Raw genomic sequence first — 20,223 nt, 5'->3', positions numbered from 1 at the left:
GCTCTTACCTTCCTTTGTAACATGGAGATGATACTAATAGCTATTTCATGAAGTTATTGAAAGGATTAAGTGAGTTAGTATATGTGTAAAGTGCTTAGAAAGTGTCAAGTGTCAGCCATTATTATTATTAGTATTTCCATAGCTACCTAATCAATAACTCAAATGGGCCACATTCCTGGACCACAAGAAAGCCTGCCTCCAGCATAGCCATCCCCACAAGTAAGCTGAATGAAATAGAACTTAATTACCAAAGAGGCCGGCATAGTATTGCCAGAGGAATTTTCTTCCATCCTCCTGCTGTTTATGAATAAACTAGAGATTTCCAAGAGTTCATTGTGGAGGTTCCGCAGCTGAAGATGTCGATATCCTGGAACAATGCAGAATTGGGAAAAGCTTGTTAGCTGTGCACTGCAGAGCTCTGCAAAGGAGATCCCCCAGGGAGGTCAGTAAATGATAGGGAGAAATAAGACTTTAAGATGGGCAGGGGTGACAACCAACTGATGCCTCTTCCCCAGGAGTGTTGCCCCAGGGGATGGTTTGGGGCTACCTAGTGGTAGTTAACTTGTCTGAGGTCTGTTTTTAACTTAGACTCAAACTGAAAATTTTAAACTCAAACCAAATAGAGTAGGAAAACCTGATCATTTTTGTTTATCAAGTCATCTAGAATACCTGTTCTACAAATATTCCATTTTAGAACAGCTTTAGTGATAACAAAATATTCCAACAATAGGGGGTTGGCTAAATAAGTTATGGTGTGTACTTGTGCAAGTATAAAATGGAGTAATATGCAGCTCTGAAAAGTGGTAATGAAGATGTATAGCTGTTAACCTGAAAAGTTGATCACTACATACGTCAGTAAGTGAAAACCAGTAAGTGGCAAAACACTAAGATTAGTAGGAAGCTTACTTGTTCGAAATATATACTATATGCTAATATGTATATACATGGGTAGAGGTGTAAAGCCTGCAAAAGATATATACCAAAAGTAACTATTTTGAAGAGATGGAAAAAAGGATAATTTAAAAGAACTGTTTTTGCTTCTCTGTACTTTGTCATATTTCTGTAATAACCGTGATGAACTGAATGGTGTCCTCCTAAAATTCGTATGTTGAAGCCCTAACTCCCATTACCTCAGAATGTGACTCTCTGGAGATAGGGTCTTTAAAGAGGTGATGGGGTTAAAATGGGTCATTAGGGTGTGTCCTAATCCAATATGACCAGCGTCCTTATAAGAAGAGGGGACTGGAGAGCAGACATGGAGAAACACCAGATGCTGTGCACACAGACCAAGGGATGGCCCTGTGAGGACACAAGGAGAAGGTGGCCATCTGCAAGCCGAGGAGAGAGGCCTCAGAAGAAAGCAAACTTGCTGAAACCTTGATCTTGGGCTTCTAGCCTTCAAAACTGACAAAATAAACCTCTGTTGTTTAAGCCACCCAGTCTGTGGTATTTTGTTACACAGCCCTAGCTGACTAACACAGTGACCACGCACTACTCACACAATGGAGAAGAGAAACAAGGAAAAACTAAAGAGTAGGAGACTGTAACATGTTGGTGGTGCTCAGAGGCTGGCAGAGTATGGCTGTGGGAGGAAGTATGTCCTGGAAACTTGGTACTCAAAGGAGGTCAGCAGAGTCAGCATCCCTGGAGCTTGTTAGAAAGGCAGAATCTCAAGCTCCAGGCCCACAGCATCAGGGTCTGTATTTTATTACTAAGAGCCTGGGTGACTCAACTGCACATCAAAGTTTGAGAAGCAGTGCACAGACGTTCTGGACAGGTGCGACAAGCTGACGTTTCCCCCAAGGGCCATGGCAAAGCCCACATGCAGCAAGCCAGCAGCTCTGGCCTTTGCTCAGAATTTTCCACCTTCCCTGCTCTGCATCCAAACCCACCCCCGGCTTCTGACACTGGACTCCCACCAGGCACCGACTCCAACCTCGTCCCACTCATGCCACAGCACACCCCAACCCTCCCTGTTCTAGGTTTCCTCTCCTCACATCCGTCCCTGCTTTAAACATGCCAGGGGTAAGGCGGCGCTATCTGGGGAGGGATGTATGTCGACAAGAGCACGACTGCCGCTCCCAACGTCAGCAACAGTGGGAGAGGCTGCACTTCATAACAAACGTTGTCAATAACTTCGGATTTCAGAATAACGTAAAAGAAAAATGTCTTTTGAGACATGCTCAAACAGTGTTCAAACTTGTATTATTTGCTTCTGCCTCTTATTTTAACGTGAAAATTTCAAACATATACGAAAGTAGAGAGAAGCGTGTAATGAACCCCGGGGCATCCATCGCTCAGCTACAATTATGAACTTTGGACAATTTGATTCTACCTCGCTTTAGAGCCTTGAGGGGGATGATTCTCTGCGCAGTTACCACCGAGCTGTTGTTCTCCACAACGGCAAAACGAAGAAATAGGAGATCTTCAAAGTGAACCCGGAAGAGGAACTGTTCATTCCACATGGGGTTCAGAGTATTGCGGTGGATGGGCTTCGTGCGGAAGTGGCAGCTATCCAGGGCCATGCCCAGGACGTCGACCTCTATACACGGGCTTCCCGTGCCGTTACTCGGGCACACGTTCTGCCCAGAGACGATCTGAGGAGGAAAAAGGATCAAAGTCACTGAAGATGCGAAAGAGACAGATGCGCCTCTGAGCCTCATCGCTTCCCTCCACAAAGAAAGACAAAGAACCCTTTGGAATGGACCAGGCAAATGATTAATAAGGCTGCTAAAAAAAGAGAAGTTATCACAATCAGGTAATTGCATGACTGGAATCATGGTAAAATCTATTTTGTCAACAGCATTCACCTAACTATAACCTTTCAATTGTCAACATGTTCAAATATCTTCAAAAACCATGTAATTAAGATGAAATTAAGTTTGTTGAGAAAAAAGAGACCTTATATATGAAACCACAAATGTGTTACTTACGTTCTGTTCAAAGTGTTTTAGGTGTATCTTTTACAACTTCAAAAATTTTTCTTGAATAGTTAGGTTCTGGAGCAAGTCACAGGGAATGTTGTTAAAAATTCATAGCCTTCTGGGCTTCCCTGGTGGCACGGTGGCTGAGAGTCCGCCTGCCGATGCAGGGGACGCGGATTCGTGCCCCGGTGCGGGAAGATCCCACATGCCGTGGAGCGGCTGGGCCCGTGAGCCATGGCCGCTGAGCCTGCGCGTCCGGAGCCTGTGCTCCGCAACGGGAGAGGCCATGACAGTGAGAGGCCCAAGTACCGCAAAAAAAAAAAAAAAAAAAATTCATAGCCTTCTGTCAACATGAAGCTATACTCAAGTCTAGTGAAAATGGTCACATAGAAAAGGAGCTACTGCTCTGCTGTCTTAGGGAAAGAGAAAAAGCAGTTTGGTGGTAGGAAAATCTCTGAGTTGGGATCTCCCAGGGTTTTGAGGTGTTGTGCGCAGAGGCTGCTTGGGAAACAGACAAGATCTAGAGATGGATGGAGGGATAACTTCTTCGCTCCCTGTCTTTTCTATCACCCATTCAGTGTTTTGTTTTGTTTTGTTTTTTTTTTCCTCAGCTAAGAGGGAGTGAGAGAAGCTGGAAATAAAAATGAGTTATGAGCTACCAGGACTCAGATGTTAAGGGCAGTCTGTGGAGTTTTGACAGTTAGTTAATTAGGCAATAAAAGGAATAAGGAAAGGCCAGGAATGACAAAGGTTAAACTGTAAGGAGGAAAGATATTTAATTGATTTGTATATTGATGCCTGTTTTACCTTTTATAAGAGCTTGTTAGAGTTTAAGATGACCTGCTCTAAGAAAGAGCTCAGCTTTTATGGGATGCACTGAGAGTTATGATTCTGAGGGCCCTGGAAGACAGAATTACCATCATCAGTATGGAGGTGGTAGCAGGGAGCTCATAACTCCACCTACTGGGCTCTAGCGAATACAGCGCCTGGTGACTGCATACCTAAACCTCAGCCACTGCTTTCTGAGAAGTAAAGAAATTCTTTTGGGAACTAAATCTGCACCAAAAAAATTGTGACATGAGAGTTTTGTAACGCCTTGAGTTCAAAAGGCATTACACCTTAGAATCCCAATAGAACATAGGAAGGGCGGGCTTCCCTGGTGGCGCAGTGGTTAAGAATCCGCCTGCCAGTGCAGGGGACATGGGTTCAAGCCCTGGTCCAGGAAGATCCCACATGTCGTGGAGCAACTAAGCCCGTGCACCACAACTACTGAGCCTGCGCTCTAGAGCCTGCGAGCCACAACTACTGAGCCCGCATGTTGCAACTACTGAAGCCCATGAGCCCAGAGCCTGTGCTCTGCAACAAGAGAAGCCACCACAATGAGAAGCCCGCGCACCGCAACGAAGAGAAGCCCCCGCTTGCCGCAACTAGAGAAAGGCCGCGTGCAGCAACGAAAACCCAACGCAGCCATAAATAAATAAATAAATAATAAATTTATATATATATATATATATATATAAAAGGAATATAGGAAGGGCTTAAACACCTTCCTATATTCTATTGGGACCATCAGGGCCAGACTTACAGTTAAAGAATAGATGGCAGGCTCCATGTTGTCCAGGTCTCTTTCCAAGGGAGAAAACTTCTGATACATGGGACAGTTCTTGTCCCACAGAACTGGGGGTTTCAGAACATAACCACAGCCACCGTTGGCCTCAAACATGGCAGCATTTAAATGTAAAGGGAGATCTGCAAAACAGTCAACATCACTTGTTACCTTGTCACTAAAGTGTCATCTTACAAATTGACTTTTTCGATTTTCCCTAAGCTTAAGCAGGAAGAAGAGAGAACCAACCACTCACTCCATAGACTGAGTGCCTACTGTGTGCCAGCTCGTGTTAGGCACCAGAGATACAGCAGGAAATAAGATACAAAATCCCCATCTTCATGGAGCTCACTGTCTATGGGATATGCCCCATGTTCCCACTCCAACCCAGGAGCCACTTAAAAACTCCTTTTGCAAATTAAAATTTACAACATCCTTCCAAAAAATAATCTTTGAGATACCTCATTTTCTACTGAATTTTAGAAAGGCATAATGGCATTTTCTTATCCCTAAACACCAAACCATGAAGACAATTGTACGACCAATTCTTGCTTTTTCAAACCTAAGATAAAATCTTAAGAATCCAGGAAAGATCAGAAGAGCCAGAGAAAAGTATCTTTTTATTGAAATTTCAACTCATAAATCGTAGTGTTTCTACCTCTATTTTTAAGCTGCAGTTAAATATGAAAGAAAAATCATTATCACATGTGATTCACATTATGTCCACAGTCCCCTCCATAGTACACTCTGGGAACCCTCACAACAGCTTCCAGTCTTCTGTGGCCAAATTTTATTTGGCAGAGTTGTTTGATGAACGGTTGGATCCCTGCACGGATTTTGGGCTCTTACACACTCAAATGCTCATCTGATGGCACAAGTCTGTAGAAAAGTTACATTCCAAATGAGCAAAACGTTTATGAGACACACCTGACAAATGTTCCCTCTGATAGATTCCTTCCATGTGCAGAATGAACTCTGATACGTGGACCAACATCAAGGAAAAGTGTGCTAAATGAGCACCACAGAGCAATGAGAAGTTGGCCTCTCCTCATCTCGTGTGTGAAATTTTTCCCCATACGTGGGGTTGGCTGGGATTGTGTGTAGGAATTTCTAGGGTCAGATGTCTTAGACACATATCAAAGCTCCTTGGACCTCTGTCTCCGTATCTACAAAATTAGTGCATTGGACCCTACCTCTCAGACCCCTTCCAGCCCCCAATATGACTGATTCATTGAGGCCAACTGTCTTGCCTGCAGTGGGAGAAAATTCTCTTCCCAGGCTGCTCTGTGACAGAGGAACATGGATGTGGGCGGAGGATGGTTCAAAGAGTGAAGCAAAGTAGCTCAGGAAGAGTTGGTAAGTAAGAAATGGATACACAGTATATTGCTAAAAAAATTACAGCAGCTCATACCTACTGCACTCTTACTATGTATCAAGCCCCATTCTAAGAACTTGTATTAGTGCCTCCCAATAACACATGAGGTACGTTCTTTTAGTATTCTCATGAGAAGAAACTGAGGCACAAAGAAGCCCAAGGCACATAGCCAGTAAGAGGTAAATGTTAAGGTTCGAACCCAGACAGCCTGACCCACAGTTCCTAATCTTAACTACCGAGCCATTTAATGTACATCTCACAGGGGTCTTATAAAGATAAGTGAAGTCCTGTGCAAAAATCCCTACCCCAGCATTTGGCACATAGAAGGTGCTCGATAAACAGGTATTAAATTATGATTATGATGTCAACACTCATTTGGGTTTGAAGTCTGATTTCATTAGCACTGTGTCTGTCTTTGTAGCTTTCCAAAACTTCAAAGCACTGTTGCTTAACTAAAATCTCTTTTGATGATTTGCTATGTAACACAGAACCACATGGAGCTGCTCTTTGGAGTAAAGGTGGGACCTTAAATCTCGCCCTCCTACTGTCCCATATAGGTGGTCCCAGAACTTCATCTAGGGCTATAGTTTTAAAACCTGAAAGAATGTGCATAGATCTATGTAATCCCATCACCCCTCTCAGTCAGTGCATGGGATGGCAGATCAAGCAAACCCTTATCCTTATGTCCTTCTGTTCATTTAAAAATCTGTATTAAGTGGAAACCATTCTCAGAATCATTATCCCTATATTTTGAGGCTGGAAAAGTCATCAGAAAGGGTGTGACAATCGTTCAGGAAAGCGTAATAAATATTAATAGAACTTTTTCTTTTGAGTGGGGCTGCATTTCTACATACTTGTAGGTCCTGGGACATGAGGCAGGAATCATTCTGCCCCAGATGGAAAGAACTTTGAGGGGCTGTTGCCTGCAATAACCAGGGTCTGCACACTAGACTCAAGTCAGTTTCCAAACTCAAGAGTTGGTTTTAATGAGTGTAGACCCAAGCTATTTCTGGTTCCAGATCACTGCAGACCTTCTTGGAGTTGATGGAGTCATTAGAGATCTTGGGAAGAGATGACCCTAAGTCCATGGACACCACTTTAGGGCACTGGGGTCCCCTGAAATTCAGGAAGTGTAAGGCAGATGACCTATGGAACATATCTGGAGGCTAGAGGGGCACTGGGAGGGGGTTCTTTGTTATTTGGCTGGCATGCTTCATGGAAAACCAAGAACTCCTTAACCCAGGAATTCTTTTTCAAAAATTAAAAAATAGTGATTCCAACGTTGACTCTTCTCTCTTTGGACTTGAAATTCACATAGCAATACCTAGAAGAGACCTGGACTCAAAATCAAGAACTATAGGTTCAGACTGCAGTGGGGCTCATTGAGACAATCTGTTAGCTTAGTGCAACATGCATTTACTGAGCATCTACTGTGTGCAAGGGATTGACCAGGCTCCACCCCAGTGTGCAGGAATGAAGACCATTTTTACAGACGAACACACTGAAACTGCACGTAGCGTGAGCTCTGCCCAGCATGGGAGATTTTTAATCACTGTGTGCTGCCTAGAATCAAGAGAGGTTATATGGCAGCACTCCCACCTGAGTTGGAAGATTATGTAGAGAAACCTGAGGATGAATCACAGCCTCCTGCCCCACCCCGAGCGGGGCAAAGGGAACATGCACTCCGGCTTGATCTGGGAAAGAGACAGAGCCTTCAGGGATGAGTGGAGGCCAAGGTGCAGCCTCAGTGTGTGCTTCCAGGCCACAGAGAGGCCCAAGGAGGGGCAATACCCGTGTCCCCTTCAGCCGTGGCTCCCTCTGCCATCAGTGGAGCCAGTATGTCTGCGCCAGCCTAGGCACTTCAGGAGAAAGGACACGTCCCAAACCAAGTGCATTTCCATTTCCTTGAGAAAACTATTTTGCTAGTTATTTCAGTTCACTTAAAATATTTCAGTATCATCTCCACCAAGGGCAACAGTGGACTTGGGGCTAGAGACAGGGCCAGAGATATAAACCCACAAGCCACTTGGGACAGATTGAAAATAAATTTTTACAGCTTTTAAAATATTTCACTATTATTTCCACTTGCAAGTCCAAATCATACTGTTTTCATAACTTATCAAAAGCACTTAATGGTAGCTAACGTTTGTGGAATGCTGTCTGTGCTCCAGGCACTATGCTAAGTATGGTACTTCACCTGCATTACCTTCCTCAATTTCAACTGAAAGAAGCAAATATAACAAAGGCAAGAAAATATGACTGATGTCTCTAACCTGGGTCAGCCACAAATGGGCTCTGGTGGTGCCAGTGCCAGGCGGCTAGCTGGTCCCAGAGCTACAACTGTGGTTTGACCTTGGCTGCAGACAGGGCTAAGCTATGGTCGATGGGACAGCACAGTTGGTTAGGATCTGATTCAGTTCACGTGAGAGGAAGGAGGAGGCTGCTTGATTGTTCAAAGAGAAGACTCTGGTTTTTGAATGAGCTTCTAGGAAACATTCCTCATCTGCTCTTTCCTCATCTGCTGTAGCTCCCACCTCTCACCACGTCTAAGTGGAACCAAAACATTTTATTCTCTAAACCCCCAGAGTGCTTGAATTTATTATTATAAGTCATACTGTGATGTTGAGCCACTTAATTGCTCTACGTCTTGGTTTGCTCATCTGAAAAATGGGGATCATAAAGGTACCCACTTCTCAGAGTTGTTTCAAAGATTAAATGAGAAAATAGGGGTCAAGAATTGAGATGGTGCCTGGTGCACAGTGAACACGCCATAAAAGGTAGCTTGTACCCTGGAGTTTTTGGCCTCATCCGTTATCTCAGGACGGTGGAGAAGCAGGAACACTACTTTCTCAGTTCATGTAATTCACAGACTTGTTTCCTTTGTGTCAGCTGCTCTTACAGCACTGACCATTAATCTCCATTTCAATCTCAAAGGGATGAGGGGAAGCTAAAATGGTATTAACTTGCAAAGGGTTTCGAGAGACCCTACTTTTTCACTGCAAGGACAAGAGATTAGCAAGATGGTTACTAAGGGGTGTTAGGAAATCTCTACCCCATCAGGCCTTTAAAAACAAACTGGACACAGCCCTGTCAAGAACAGTCTTATGTTTGAAAAGTGCTTTAAAAAGGGGGCAGAACCAGGAGACTAATAGGGGCTCCCTGAAGGTTCTTTTCTATTCCCTTAACTCTGGAAAGTCAAGAGCACAGTTCAGTATCGAATTCACTTCTGTTCTCTGTCATCTGTATTTTTACCCTCACATAGGCCTCAGTTGGGAATCTTGCCCCCTTTGAAACATGTTTTTTGTTGAACTACGTTTGCTGAGATATAAGACGCAGAGGAGCGAGGGGAAGGGGCACCCCTCCGGGTGAAGCAGGCCCATTACCATCTGTCTGGTAGTTGAGCGCCACGAGCTGTATCCCATGGAGCCAGAAGAGGAGGGGGCTGGGGTTGGATGAGTCGATGCGGGTGGCGGCCGGATACGTCCTCAGCAGCTGGCAGGCAGTGTGCTGGATCAGTTTCTGAGAATACCTGCGACACAGACGTTTGGCAGCATTTTCATTCAGCGAGGAGATGTGGTAGCATTTGGGAGTTCTAATGATAGCGCTGAGGGACGTGGCTGGGTTGACAGAGGAAGGCGAGTCCTCCCAGGCCTGTCGGATTCCTTCACAGGAACCTAAACCCCCCAAAGATTAGCCTCAGATTAGTGCAGAAAACTTGACATATTTTAGCAAGAGAAACCTGAACAACACCCCAGGAAAGAATCACAACACATCACACATCAGAATACATCTTGAGTGTTACTTGTGAGTGAGTCCACTACCTTGAGACCAAATGATAGCTATCGAGGGTATGCCTTTCTACTTGCTAGATGGGATGCTACCCATTCAAGGGTCAATAAATAATAAAGCCAATTAGACCTTCCCCCAGAAAGGGATAGCTAAAATGAGTGCCGCAACACCATTTTAAATTAAAAGCCTGAAAGTCCTTTGCCTCAGTACCTCATCTGTCCTGTGGATATATTTGCATAAATACACAACAGTATATGTATAAGGGTGCTCAATCTAGCAGTGCTTTTTATAGCAAGAAAAAAAAAAAAAGCAACAAAAAACCCGGGAAGCAACCCAACAGTTCCACCGGTGAGGAAGTGGTTAAATAAATGCATATCCACACACTGGAATACCACAGGGGCAATAAGGAGAAAGTAGATTATATGTACAGAAAGCTATATGGAAAGTTATTGCAAGTATAAAAGTTATACAAGTTATGTTCAGTTATATCCCATTTGGATTATCTTAAAAAGGATCTTATTTTTCTTGAACTAAACACAATAAACTTAACAGTGGTTACCTCTGGGGAATAGAACTGGGACATTGTGAGTGGAAAGAAACTTTAATAATATTCTGTATTGTTTGAGTTTTTTAACTATGAGAATTTATTACTTTGACAATAAAAAGTAATTAGAGATAAAATGGATATATCTTCTGGAGTTATAATGGTGAAGAGTGCAGTTCCAAGAACCACTAGAAGGTTCCAAGGTGGCTCCAATTTTTATTTTTGAGGCAAACAGCGTTAGAACACCTTCAGTGAAATGCTATGTTTTAGGAAGTTAAGAGGGTAATTTTGTAATTAAAAAAATATTTATACCACACTTAGATAACATGAACATTCATGAAAATAAAAAAAGATTTAAAAAGTTCCAGCGAAGTGCTTAGTGAAATACTGGAATCCTCCAGCATGCAGATTCAAGCAAAGATACTGTTAGAAGGTGACTTTACTTTTTCCAGATGTTTTGTTAGGTGATGCTGTCTCCCCGGGGCTCATTCTGCCCGGATTGTTGCCAAAAATGGACTTCCTGCTTTTCCTTTCTTTTCCTCTGCTAGAGCCAGATGCATTTAGAGTTGACAGGCCTGTTCCCATAAAATGAAGATAAATAAGCCAAAAACTACAAGCAAGGGAACTCAACATTTTCCATCCCTGTTAATGTTTATTTTGAAGTCCTACTATTCCCTTGTAACCCAGTACAGAAGACCTGCTAGCATTTTTAGCACCGTTAATGATACCATTGCAGGCAATGATAGCAAAGTTTTTATCTCTGTTGGCAAGTGTGACAAGGCCTGCATGATTATTACAGGACAACCACAGATCACACTCATACCCATCTGATTGTACACCAGAAAGATTTTGAAAAATTGCGTGAAAAGAAAGGGCTCCAGAACCTAATCAAGCAGTATGGAGAGATGAAAGAATGGCCAAGAGCCTGAGCAGTAGCATCATAATTGTCTAGGATCAGTTCCTTCCTGAATGAGCTTTGGCTTAACATCTGCCTTCTTGATTCCTCAGTTTTCTTATCTACAAAATGGGTGCAATGATAGGAACTCACTCACAGGGTTAATCTGAGGATTGAATGGGAAACAGATTATGATGGTAATCATGTTTCATGGCTTCTCTTTCTCTCTTCTGGTCCAATCACTCCCTGAATCCTTCCTGCCTGTCACAGTGCCGCGCAGTGGGAACTTCACAGATATTTGCTGAATGAGGAAATGAATGCACACCATGCAGACCTGGCTCCAGGGCAGGAAGTGTAATTTAAAGTCACCAGTGCCTCCAAACCATTCTCACTGTCTGCAATTGTACCATTAGGGAGTATTTCCTTTAACTGAAGCAGCATTCAGAGGGGCCACTTTGAGATGAAAATTTATCTTCCAAGAACATCATCAGAGAAGACAGGATAAAGTAGTGTTTAATAAGAGTATAGACTCTAGTGTTTAAACCCTGTTCCCTGCGATGTGACCTCACACAAATTACTTAACCTCTCTGATCACTTCTTCTTCATCTCCAAAAGGGTCATGGTTAGGATTAAATGAGATAATGTATATCCGCATACTTAATAGAGTGTCCTGTTCAGAGAAAATGCTCAGTACACAGCAGCTGTGGGGTTTCTACATTTTTTTTTTTTCTCTGAAGTATCCAAAACTGCAAAGATGCACAAACTTGGAACAGTGAATTCTTATGCTTTATCTTAAAACTTTATGTGAATTTTGCCCTCTACACAATGATCTAACAATGGATTTTCTCCCGAGTAAAAGAGATGAGGGGTCAGAGTGAGGGGCCATGTTCTTTCTGGGGTTTTTGCACACACCCCAGCACATGTTGACATCCTCCAGGGGTATGTGGGCCCTCCGGTAAGGAGCCTGGAGTGAGCCTGGGGTGGGGTGAGCACACGAAGAAACAAGGGCTGGGTGATAAAGAAAGGGGAAGGAATCTGGAGAGGCCCAGAGAAGTAATCGAAGGAGCAACAAAGAACCTTCATCTCCCCTGCTGGTCTGTTCACCAGTGAAAATGACAACAGCCATTTCGAGGGAGCCAACTATTTTCCAGATAGTGTGCTAATCACGTTGCATACCTTATCGCTACTTTTTACAATAACCCTGCAAGTTAGCAATGTTATGCCTCTTTCGCAGGTAGGGAATCCGAAGTGCAGAGAAGTTATAGAACTGTCCTGGCCAAGCTCACTGAGTAGTGGAGCCCTGCCACTGAAGCAGGTCTGTGATCTTGGGGAAGTTACTTTACTTCTGGGGAAGGTCATACCCATGATCTTCATGGTGCCTCACTGCTTGGAAGAGTTTTTTGCATGTGGCTCCTTGGAAGGGACTTGGGATGGTGAAAGGTGAGATGCATTGAAATTGATAACGTAGCAAAATTAAAATCAACAGTGTAGCAAAATGAACAGTTTTTATTATTGTAATTAATATAATTTATTAAGTTATGGCTCAAGAAAATGAACACATTATGGTATTTTCCTCCTGAGCATCAAAACTAATCATAATGGCAATAAATATTTAGAAGGTATTACGACAATGATTCTGGCAATATAATTTAGTCATTTTGAGAAAGAAAATAAATTTGGGGAAAGAAAAATGTAAGAAACTTCAATTACTAAAATAATATATTAGAATATAGCATACCTATAAAGAATGTGTGTTATATAAACACTTAAAAAAAACAGCATACTTGGAATTTTAAAAATAAGTCAAATAACCCCATGCTTCGCCTGTGTCTCAAGTCAAAAGCTAGACCAAATGACGTTTAGACCCTTCCACAATTCTCTACCTGTACAGAAACTTTATCTCTCATAGTGACTTCAAATATCTCTTGGAATTTGTGCTCTTTGTTTACTCAGTGCTTGAGAGGAAAAGACAAAGCCAGAGGAATGGTTTGGGTGCAGTGGCAGCTGAATTTATAAAGAACAAGAGATGCAGTGAGTATGATTCTTGGATGGAGTGGTCTTCACATCTGTTCCTGTGATGAAGGACATGCAGGCCATGAGGCTCTTTGACAGTGAAAGGATTTTACCCCGTGATAAGAACAATTTCACCAGCTGCAGATATGGTCATACTGTACTTATGAGACAGAAAGTCAGGATCTGTGAAACTAAACCTACATAGCTAAGGTCTTGCATTTCTTTGAAATCTTTGCTTGCTACTTATTTATTCTCATCCTCCTCAACAGAATTTGCTAGTAGATAAGCAGTAGCAGCTACCAGAAGTTTAAAAACAGTTTATGGGAGAAAACTTAAAATTGAGAAAGCTCCATCTACGATTTTTTTCCCCCTTCTGGTGTGTGAACAGACCACTCATTACCTAGTTTTTCAATAGCCCAGGACCTCTGTCCCATTTGCAGGGCAGAGTGTGAGAACTAGGGCTTAAGATAAGCCTCTGGAAGCCAGGATCCGCGTCTAGACCATCTTAAAAAATATGAGGGTTGGGGGCTTCCCTGGTGGCACAGTGGTTGAGAGTCTGCCTGCCAATTCCGGGGACACAGGTTCGTGCCCCGGTCCGGGAGGATCTCGTGTGCCGCGGAGCGGCTGGGCCCGTGAGCCATGGCCGCTGAGCCTGCGCGTCCGGAGCCTGTGCTCCGCAACAGTAGAGGCCGCAACAGTGAGAGGCCCGCGTACCGAAAAAAAAAAAATGAGGGTTGTTATTTTAACTTCCCTCTCTAGACCAAGTTCATATATGCTGCTTACTAACATTTGGACGGATCCCCCAATTCCAGCTGCTCTCCTGTCCTCAGAAATCTTGTACAAGGGAATCCTTCTTAATAGAAGAAGATGAATTTTTCTGACTTCTATATATTTATGGACTTTCCTGTTTGCCCTCCACCTCCTGCTGCCCCATCTGGATGAGCTCATTGACAGTACACCCTAACAAGAGAGGCAGGGTAGTGCTAGGGTTAAAGGCAGGACTTTGGAGATAGACAGGCTTCAGAATCATAGTTCTACCACTTATTAACTGAAGTGCATATTTCTGCGGGGGCAGTGGTTTATCAGCTTAAGTTCACTTGTACTTCTAAAAATGGCCAACTGGGGAAACCTCTCCACTGAAACTGTGTCCTTGATCTTTGCAGTTTGGGTGGAGACTCACTACCCAGCTCAGGGATGGGGCACGTGACCTAAGCCCTAGACAGCCGGAGCACTGCATGTCCTTGGCCACAGTGACCGGTTCAGGGATGGGCAAAGGATCCAGTGAAAAACCATGAAACTGCTGCTGAAAGTTCTGGAAGAGACTCATACTGAAGCTGAATCTAGAAGTATGCGGTGTTAGCCTGCTGCAGCTGCCTTGCAACCGCAAAGGGAAAAGAGCCAACATGGTAGCAGCAGAGTGAGAAATATGGAGAGAGAAAAGCCCTGGACCAAGCTGTACCTGAAACTCATATATCCCTTCACTTTTCAACACATAAGCCAATAAATTTCTTCTTTGCTTAAGTAACTTCTGCCACTTTCAAACAAAAGAGTCTTAACTGATATGCTCTGAAACCTTGGGCCAATTATTTCATCTCTCTCAGACTGTTACTTAGAAATGGAGATAAATCCACCTACTCATAGAATTATTATGGAGTCATTTAAGATGATGTACATCAAATACGTAGCATAAATCCTGGTATTAAGTGCTTAATAAATTTTAGCTATTAGATGTTATGAATATTATTATTATTAACTATAATGGAGAGACATGATATGATCTGAAAAATGAACATTTTATGGTATTCTCCTCATCAGCATCAAAGCAAATAATAATAAAATATTTATTAGATGCTGTAACAATGATTTCAGCAACACAATTTAGCTATTTGGAGAGCATGCACAATGCCCAATTAAATAAATAGCATATTTTAATTTTTTGGTATCTTTAAATGTTATAAATGATACTGTCTATTCTTTTTCTTTTTAACACCTTTATTGGGGTATAATTGCTTTACAATGGTGTGTTAGTTTCTGCTTTATAACAGAGTGAATCAGTTAGATACTGTCTATTCTTTTTGTTTTTAACTTTTATTTTATATTGGAGTACTTGATTAACAACATTGTGTTAGTTTCAGGTGTACAGCAAAGTGATTCAGTTATACATACACATTTCCAAATTATTTTTCCATTTAAGTTGTTACATAATATTGAGCAGAGTTCCCTGTGCTATACATTAGGTCCCTGCTGGTTATCCATTTTAAATACAGTGTGTAGATGTAAATCCCAAACTCCCTAACTATTCCCCCCACCCGACTCCCGGTAACCACCAGTTCATTCTCTAAGTCAGTGAGTCTGCTTCTGTTTGTAAATAAGTTCATTTGATACTGTCTATTCTTACCTGGAAACTTTACTGCTTGGCAATAGATGACAAGGTCAGAAAGCTCTGGTGCAATCTGTCTGCTTTCCTTTTTATTCTGAGGAAGATAAAATTCTTCTCCCAGTTCCATGTCATAAACCTAACAAGGGAAAAATGATACTGGTTTACAGGGAAGGTATATATGCCACTCACCTTGGAATCCCTAAAGCTCTTTGTTCCTTTCTCATGTCATCACTGTGTTTCACTTGCTCTATCTTATCCATATACATGTCCTAACACCTTCCCTAGAGAAAAGCTTTCTGAGAGCAAGGGCTGAGTCTAACTCATTCTTCATCTTCCCTCAGAGCACAGTCCAGCGTCTTAAATGTGGAACACTCAATGCATAGTTGTTGAATGAACAGATAGTGGAGTATGTATCTCCTGTGGCTCAAATTTTTGGCGTATTTTATTATTTTGTTGTCCAACAATGTCACTGTAACTATGTCTATAGATTTGCTCAGAGTCTATACACCGTGAGGCACTTGAGGGTTGGGTCCGGGTATCTCATTTTTCTTTCTATTCTTGTTGTCCTTCCTCTGTTAACACTTCCCAATCGGCCCTGTTTATCTTCCTGGTCATCCCAAACACCTTTAATACTTCTAGCAATTCCTTGAACGTACCAGCCTCCTGGTCTGAATGCCCTGTTTCTGTCTGCTTCTCAACATCATCACGCTCTGATTACACTGTGTAATCACTGTTCTTTGTACTTATCTACAAGCACTGTTTACATGTTTGTCTCCATGGCCAAATCACCTCCTGCGCTATCTCAGCGCCTGCCACACACTACATCTTCAGTAGGTATTGGCTGGACGAATCGATGACTAACCTTCTATAAATTGCAGATGGGGGTCCCATATCATCACCATGTGGACTTTGGTGTCTAATGGAAAGTGAGCGGAGAGGTGAAGGGAAAGGATAGGGAGGGAGTGAAATCCTATCTGAAACTGACGGTCCAAGTGTAATTTAACAGAAACCATTCACCCACCTTTCCTTTGTTGCAAGCAGAGTTATCTGCTTTCTTTATCCTCTTGGGGATTTCTTCATTATACTCAAACTGAAGTTTGTCATTACATGATTTATTTTCAGGTCTGTCTTCTAGAATGTTGTCTGAAAATGAGTTGGCAGGCTTCAGCAAACAAGAACTGAATGCTTCACTTAAGGGCTATGGCTACATCGTTGCAAGGATATCCAGGTACTTGTGCTTATCTGTAATGTAAGACTGAGGCACTGGCTACATGTTACCAAAATGATGGCTTGAAGTATAATTTTAAAAATCTGTTAAATGATACATTTATTTTTGATTGAATAGACTAATTTACCAGTAGTTTTGGTACCATATAGACGTAATCTAAATGAGAAAGCTCATTTTCATACAGATGGTTGGAACTGTGCAAACATTATGGAAGATACCCTGTCAAGAAGCTCTCAGCACACAAGTTTGGGAAGGATTTAGTGGTTGAAGCACTTCTAGATGGTGCAGGCATGATTTAATTACTCTCACTTTAAAATGAAGCTATTAGCTTTTTTTACCTCTAGAAATGTCAAAACCGGAGGGAAAAAGACACTTATTTGCAATGCAGTTTTCACAATTATGCTTAATTGGAAAGTAATTTTTTCATAACTGTCTATCAATTTATTAAGGGAAAATCTTAAGGATAGGAATTAAAATATATCTAAAAATTTCCAAAGTATGACAGATAATCTTATACTTTGCTCTTGCTTTGGTATTACTATTCAAAATGATTTTAAAGGTGTTAGAGATATAACATGATTATGTTCTTTTAAAAGGAAAAATGAAAAACAAGAAAGCTCATTTCTCACCCATGATTTTACTATCTCATCAGATCACAAATGCTTAGACCAAAATATCCTTATACCAAATCAGGGCCATGCAGGCTGCCAAGAAATAAACGAGATCAATCATTTAATTACATTTTTATTCTTATGAGGGTCACAACTTCATGCTAATCAGGCCTAAGCAAATGGAAACAGAATGCCGACATTCATGCAGTTACAAGGTCAGGTTCAAGTGGCTTTACCTTCCTGACTGTTAGGAACAGGAGAAGCGGTAAGGACATCTGCTACAGAAAAACAGAATCAGAAAGGGGATAAAAGTAAGGAAAATAAAGGCAAAAAGCCAGATAAATTAAACTAAGGTATGAAGCAAAGCATGAATAACAACAGCTTAGATTACAAGGTAAATGAAATAAGAAATCTTCCATCGATGTAATATTTTGACTATTAAGGGATGCAAAGGCTAGCAATAAAAGAAGTGCAAACATTGTTAACGTTAATCACGCTGCCACATTCACATTGTGTATTTTCAGCTACTGATTGTCCTAATACTCCCCAAAATACTTTATGTCAAATGGATATAAATTGATTAATTTGTTAGAATCATGCAGTCATTAGACTTCATATATACGAAGTCATAGAATGTCTATATGAAGTTGGAAATTCAAATCTCTACTCTAGTGCATGTTCAAAGCTAGTCAAGATAAACAGCAAGGTTGGGAAAAAATTAATTAATGTTTATTTAATAAAATTTGATTGAATAAATATTCATCAAGAACTTGGTGGCCAAAAGGCAGAGTAGCAGTTCTTGAAATACTTGAGCCTCATTTGCAACTTCCTTTAGATTTTCTGGAAGTAATTTTGTGCCTAGGAACTATCACATTTTTTCTTTTAAAGCGTTCTTTTTTTAAATTAATGTATTTTGTTTTATTTATTTTTGGCTGTGTTGGATCTTCGTTGCTGTGTGTGGGCTTTCTCTGGTTGTGGCGAGCAGGGGCTACTCTTCGTTGTGGTGCACAGGCTTCTCATTGCGGTGGCTTCTCTTGTTGCAGAGCACGGGCTCTAGGCGCGCAGGCTTCAGTAGTTGTGGCACGCAGGCTTCAGCAGTTGTGGCTCGCGGGCTCTAGAGCGCAGGCTCAGTAGTTGTGGAGCACAGGCTTAAGTTGCTCTGCGGCATGTGGGGTCTTCCCGGACCAGGGCTCGAACCCATGTCCCCTGCATTGGCAGGCGGATTCTTAACCACTGCGCCAGCAGGGAAACCCAGAACTATCACATTTTTATAGCCAAAAGAGGTTTTAGACGAATTTGCTCATTTTATATATGTGAAAACTGAGGACTAGAGCTGTCACAGAGATAAACTGGGCCACCCAGACTTTAGAGACGGGTTTCTAGCCTGAGGTGCCTGCAAGGGGCTCAGAAGGCCTGTGAAAACTCTTGCAATTTTATGTAGAAATTTGAGACCATGTTTATTTCTCTGAGGGGACTGGTCACAGCTTCCATCTCATCCTCAAAGGGATCCATCATTACAAGAAGCTTAGAAACGTTTGGGGTCCTGCTAAGAAGCTGGGAATGGTTCTACCCTCAGCAAGCAGGTTTCTGTTTTCTTCTCATCTCAGCCAGAGAAAGTAAGGTTGAGGGAAGGAGGCAGGGATGAGCTCGGCACCACAAACCATGAGCGAAAGTGCAAGACTGTCTGGCATTTAACAGTAGCATCAGGAAGCCTTAATAGGGTAAGCTTAAATAAGTCCCGGCATAATCAACTACAAGGCCTATTTGGGAATCCGTCAGTCAAAGGACTCTTTTAATGAAATGGGAAATTATCATGTGGTGGTATTGGAATTAACTGTCATAGATCATAGATGTTAGTGCTAGAAGGGAGAACATCTGACAACCCGTGACAAAATCTTCCCATTATGCCTCTGAGGGGCCTAAAGTCTAGAGTGGTGAAAAGACATTGACCCAAGGTCTCACAGTCTATTGGAGCAGAACCTGAGGGTGCTTTCCATGTATACCCCACCCCAGCACATGTGGGTTTTTAAAAAGCGTGCAACTGTCCTAGAGATTCAGTGGGGTAGGGTTTAAATTTTACCCTCCTAACTGAAAATAAATCAGAAAGCTCCTTCCCCCACCTTCCCTATGCATTTTGTTATCTGCATATCAAAACGTCCTATACTACTATTACTAATAATTAAGAAAAGTCTTTTCTTTCCTGTTTTCAAAAGTACAGAAAAAAACACAGAAGTATTTTATGATAGAGAGTGAATTTACCTTCCAGAGCACTAACTTCTCACAGGGGCAGATAACATCTGGATTTGGTTGATTTCTTAAATGTGGTTTTCATTTCTTGTCAAATAAATTTGTTCTATGAAACAACATTACCATGACTGTGGTAGAGATCCACGGGGAGGAATAAGTCAATATAAAAAGATTCATACTCCCACGACTTCTGAGGAATAGGATACAAGAAATGACCTTGACTCTTTCCCATTTTCTCTCACTTTCGACCTCCCCATTAGAGAATATGCCCTCGTGTTATCTGATGGGACTTCAGGTCGGGTACATTGGCTTTTAGTTGATTATATGAAGCAATCAACAATTACTAAGGACAAATATTACATGGACAGAGACTAGTATTGTATTTGGGGGCAGAAAGAGGTTGGACTGTAGCTGCTGGCTATGATGGAGGCTCACAAAACCAAACACGACCAGGAGACAATGGTGCTGCGTGAGAAGCAGATATTTGAAGGAGTGTAGCTTGATTCTCTTAATGCAAGTGGTAAACGGTTGCTGGTCTGGGCATATCTGCATATTAACAAGACAATATCCTACAGAGAAGTAATACAGTTACATTTATAACGTTTAAATAA

General features: G+C 42.0%; 1 protein-coding gene across 3 annotated transcripts in view; it reads right to left on the bottom strand.

Annotated features, from left to right (window-relative positions):
- PLCE1 (phospholipase C epsilon 1) overlaps window positions 1-20,223 on the bottom strand; it is a 312,758-nt gene that overhangs the window by 17,951 nt on the left and 274,584 nt on the right. For 2 of the 3 annotated variants that reach the window (XM_032607439.1, XM_032607440.1), the window contains 7 exons: window positions 16,548-16,669; window positions 15,545-15,662; window positions 10,682-10,813; window positions 9,289-9,579; window positions 4,510-4,673; window positions 2,336-2,597; window positions 249-367 (listed from right to left, as the gene is read on the bottom strand). In XM_032607439.1, coding sequence (XP_032463330.1) covers window positions 249-367; window positions 2,336-2,597; window positions 4,510-4,673; window positions 9,289-9,579; window positions 10,682-10,813; window positions 15,545-15,662; window positions 16,548-16,669 — 1,208 coding nt within the window. Of the gene's footprint in view, window positions 1-248; window positions 368-2,335; window positions 2,598-3,731; window positions 3,825-4,509; window positions 4,674-9,288; window positions 9,580-10,681; window positions 10,814-15,544; window positions 15,663-16,547; window positions 16,670-20,223 lie in introns of those variants that run through there. The other variant, XR_004346085.1, reaches the window with a different exon arrangement.

The sequence above is a fragment of the Phocoena sinus genome, chromosome 16 (assembly GCF_008692025.1).
Source record: "Phocoena sinus isolate mPhoSin1 chromosome 16, mPhoSin1.pri, whole genome shotgun sequence".
Taxonomy (NCBI): Eukaryota; Metazoa; Chordata; class Mammalia; order Artiodactyla; family Phocoenidae; genus Phocoena; species Phocoena sinus.
The sequence above is the reverse complement of the archived record's forward strand: the minus strand, read 5'-3'. Positions and strand labels throughout refer to the sequence as shown.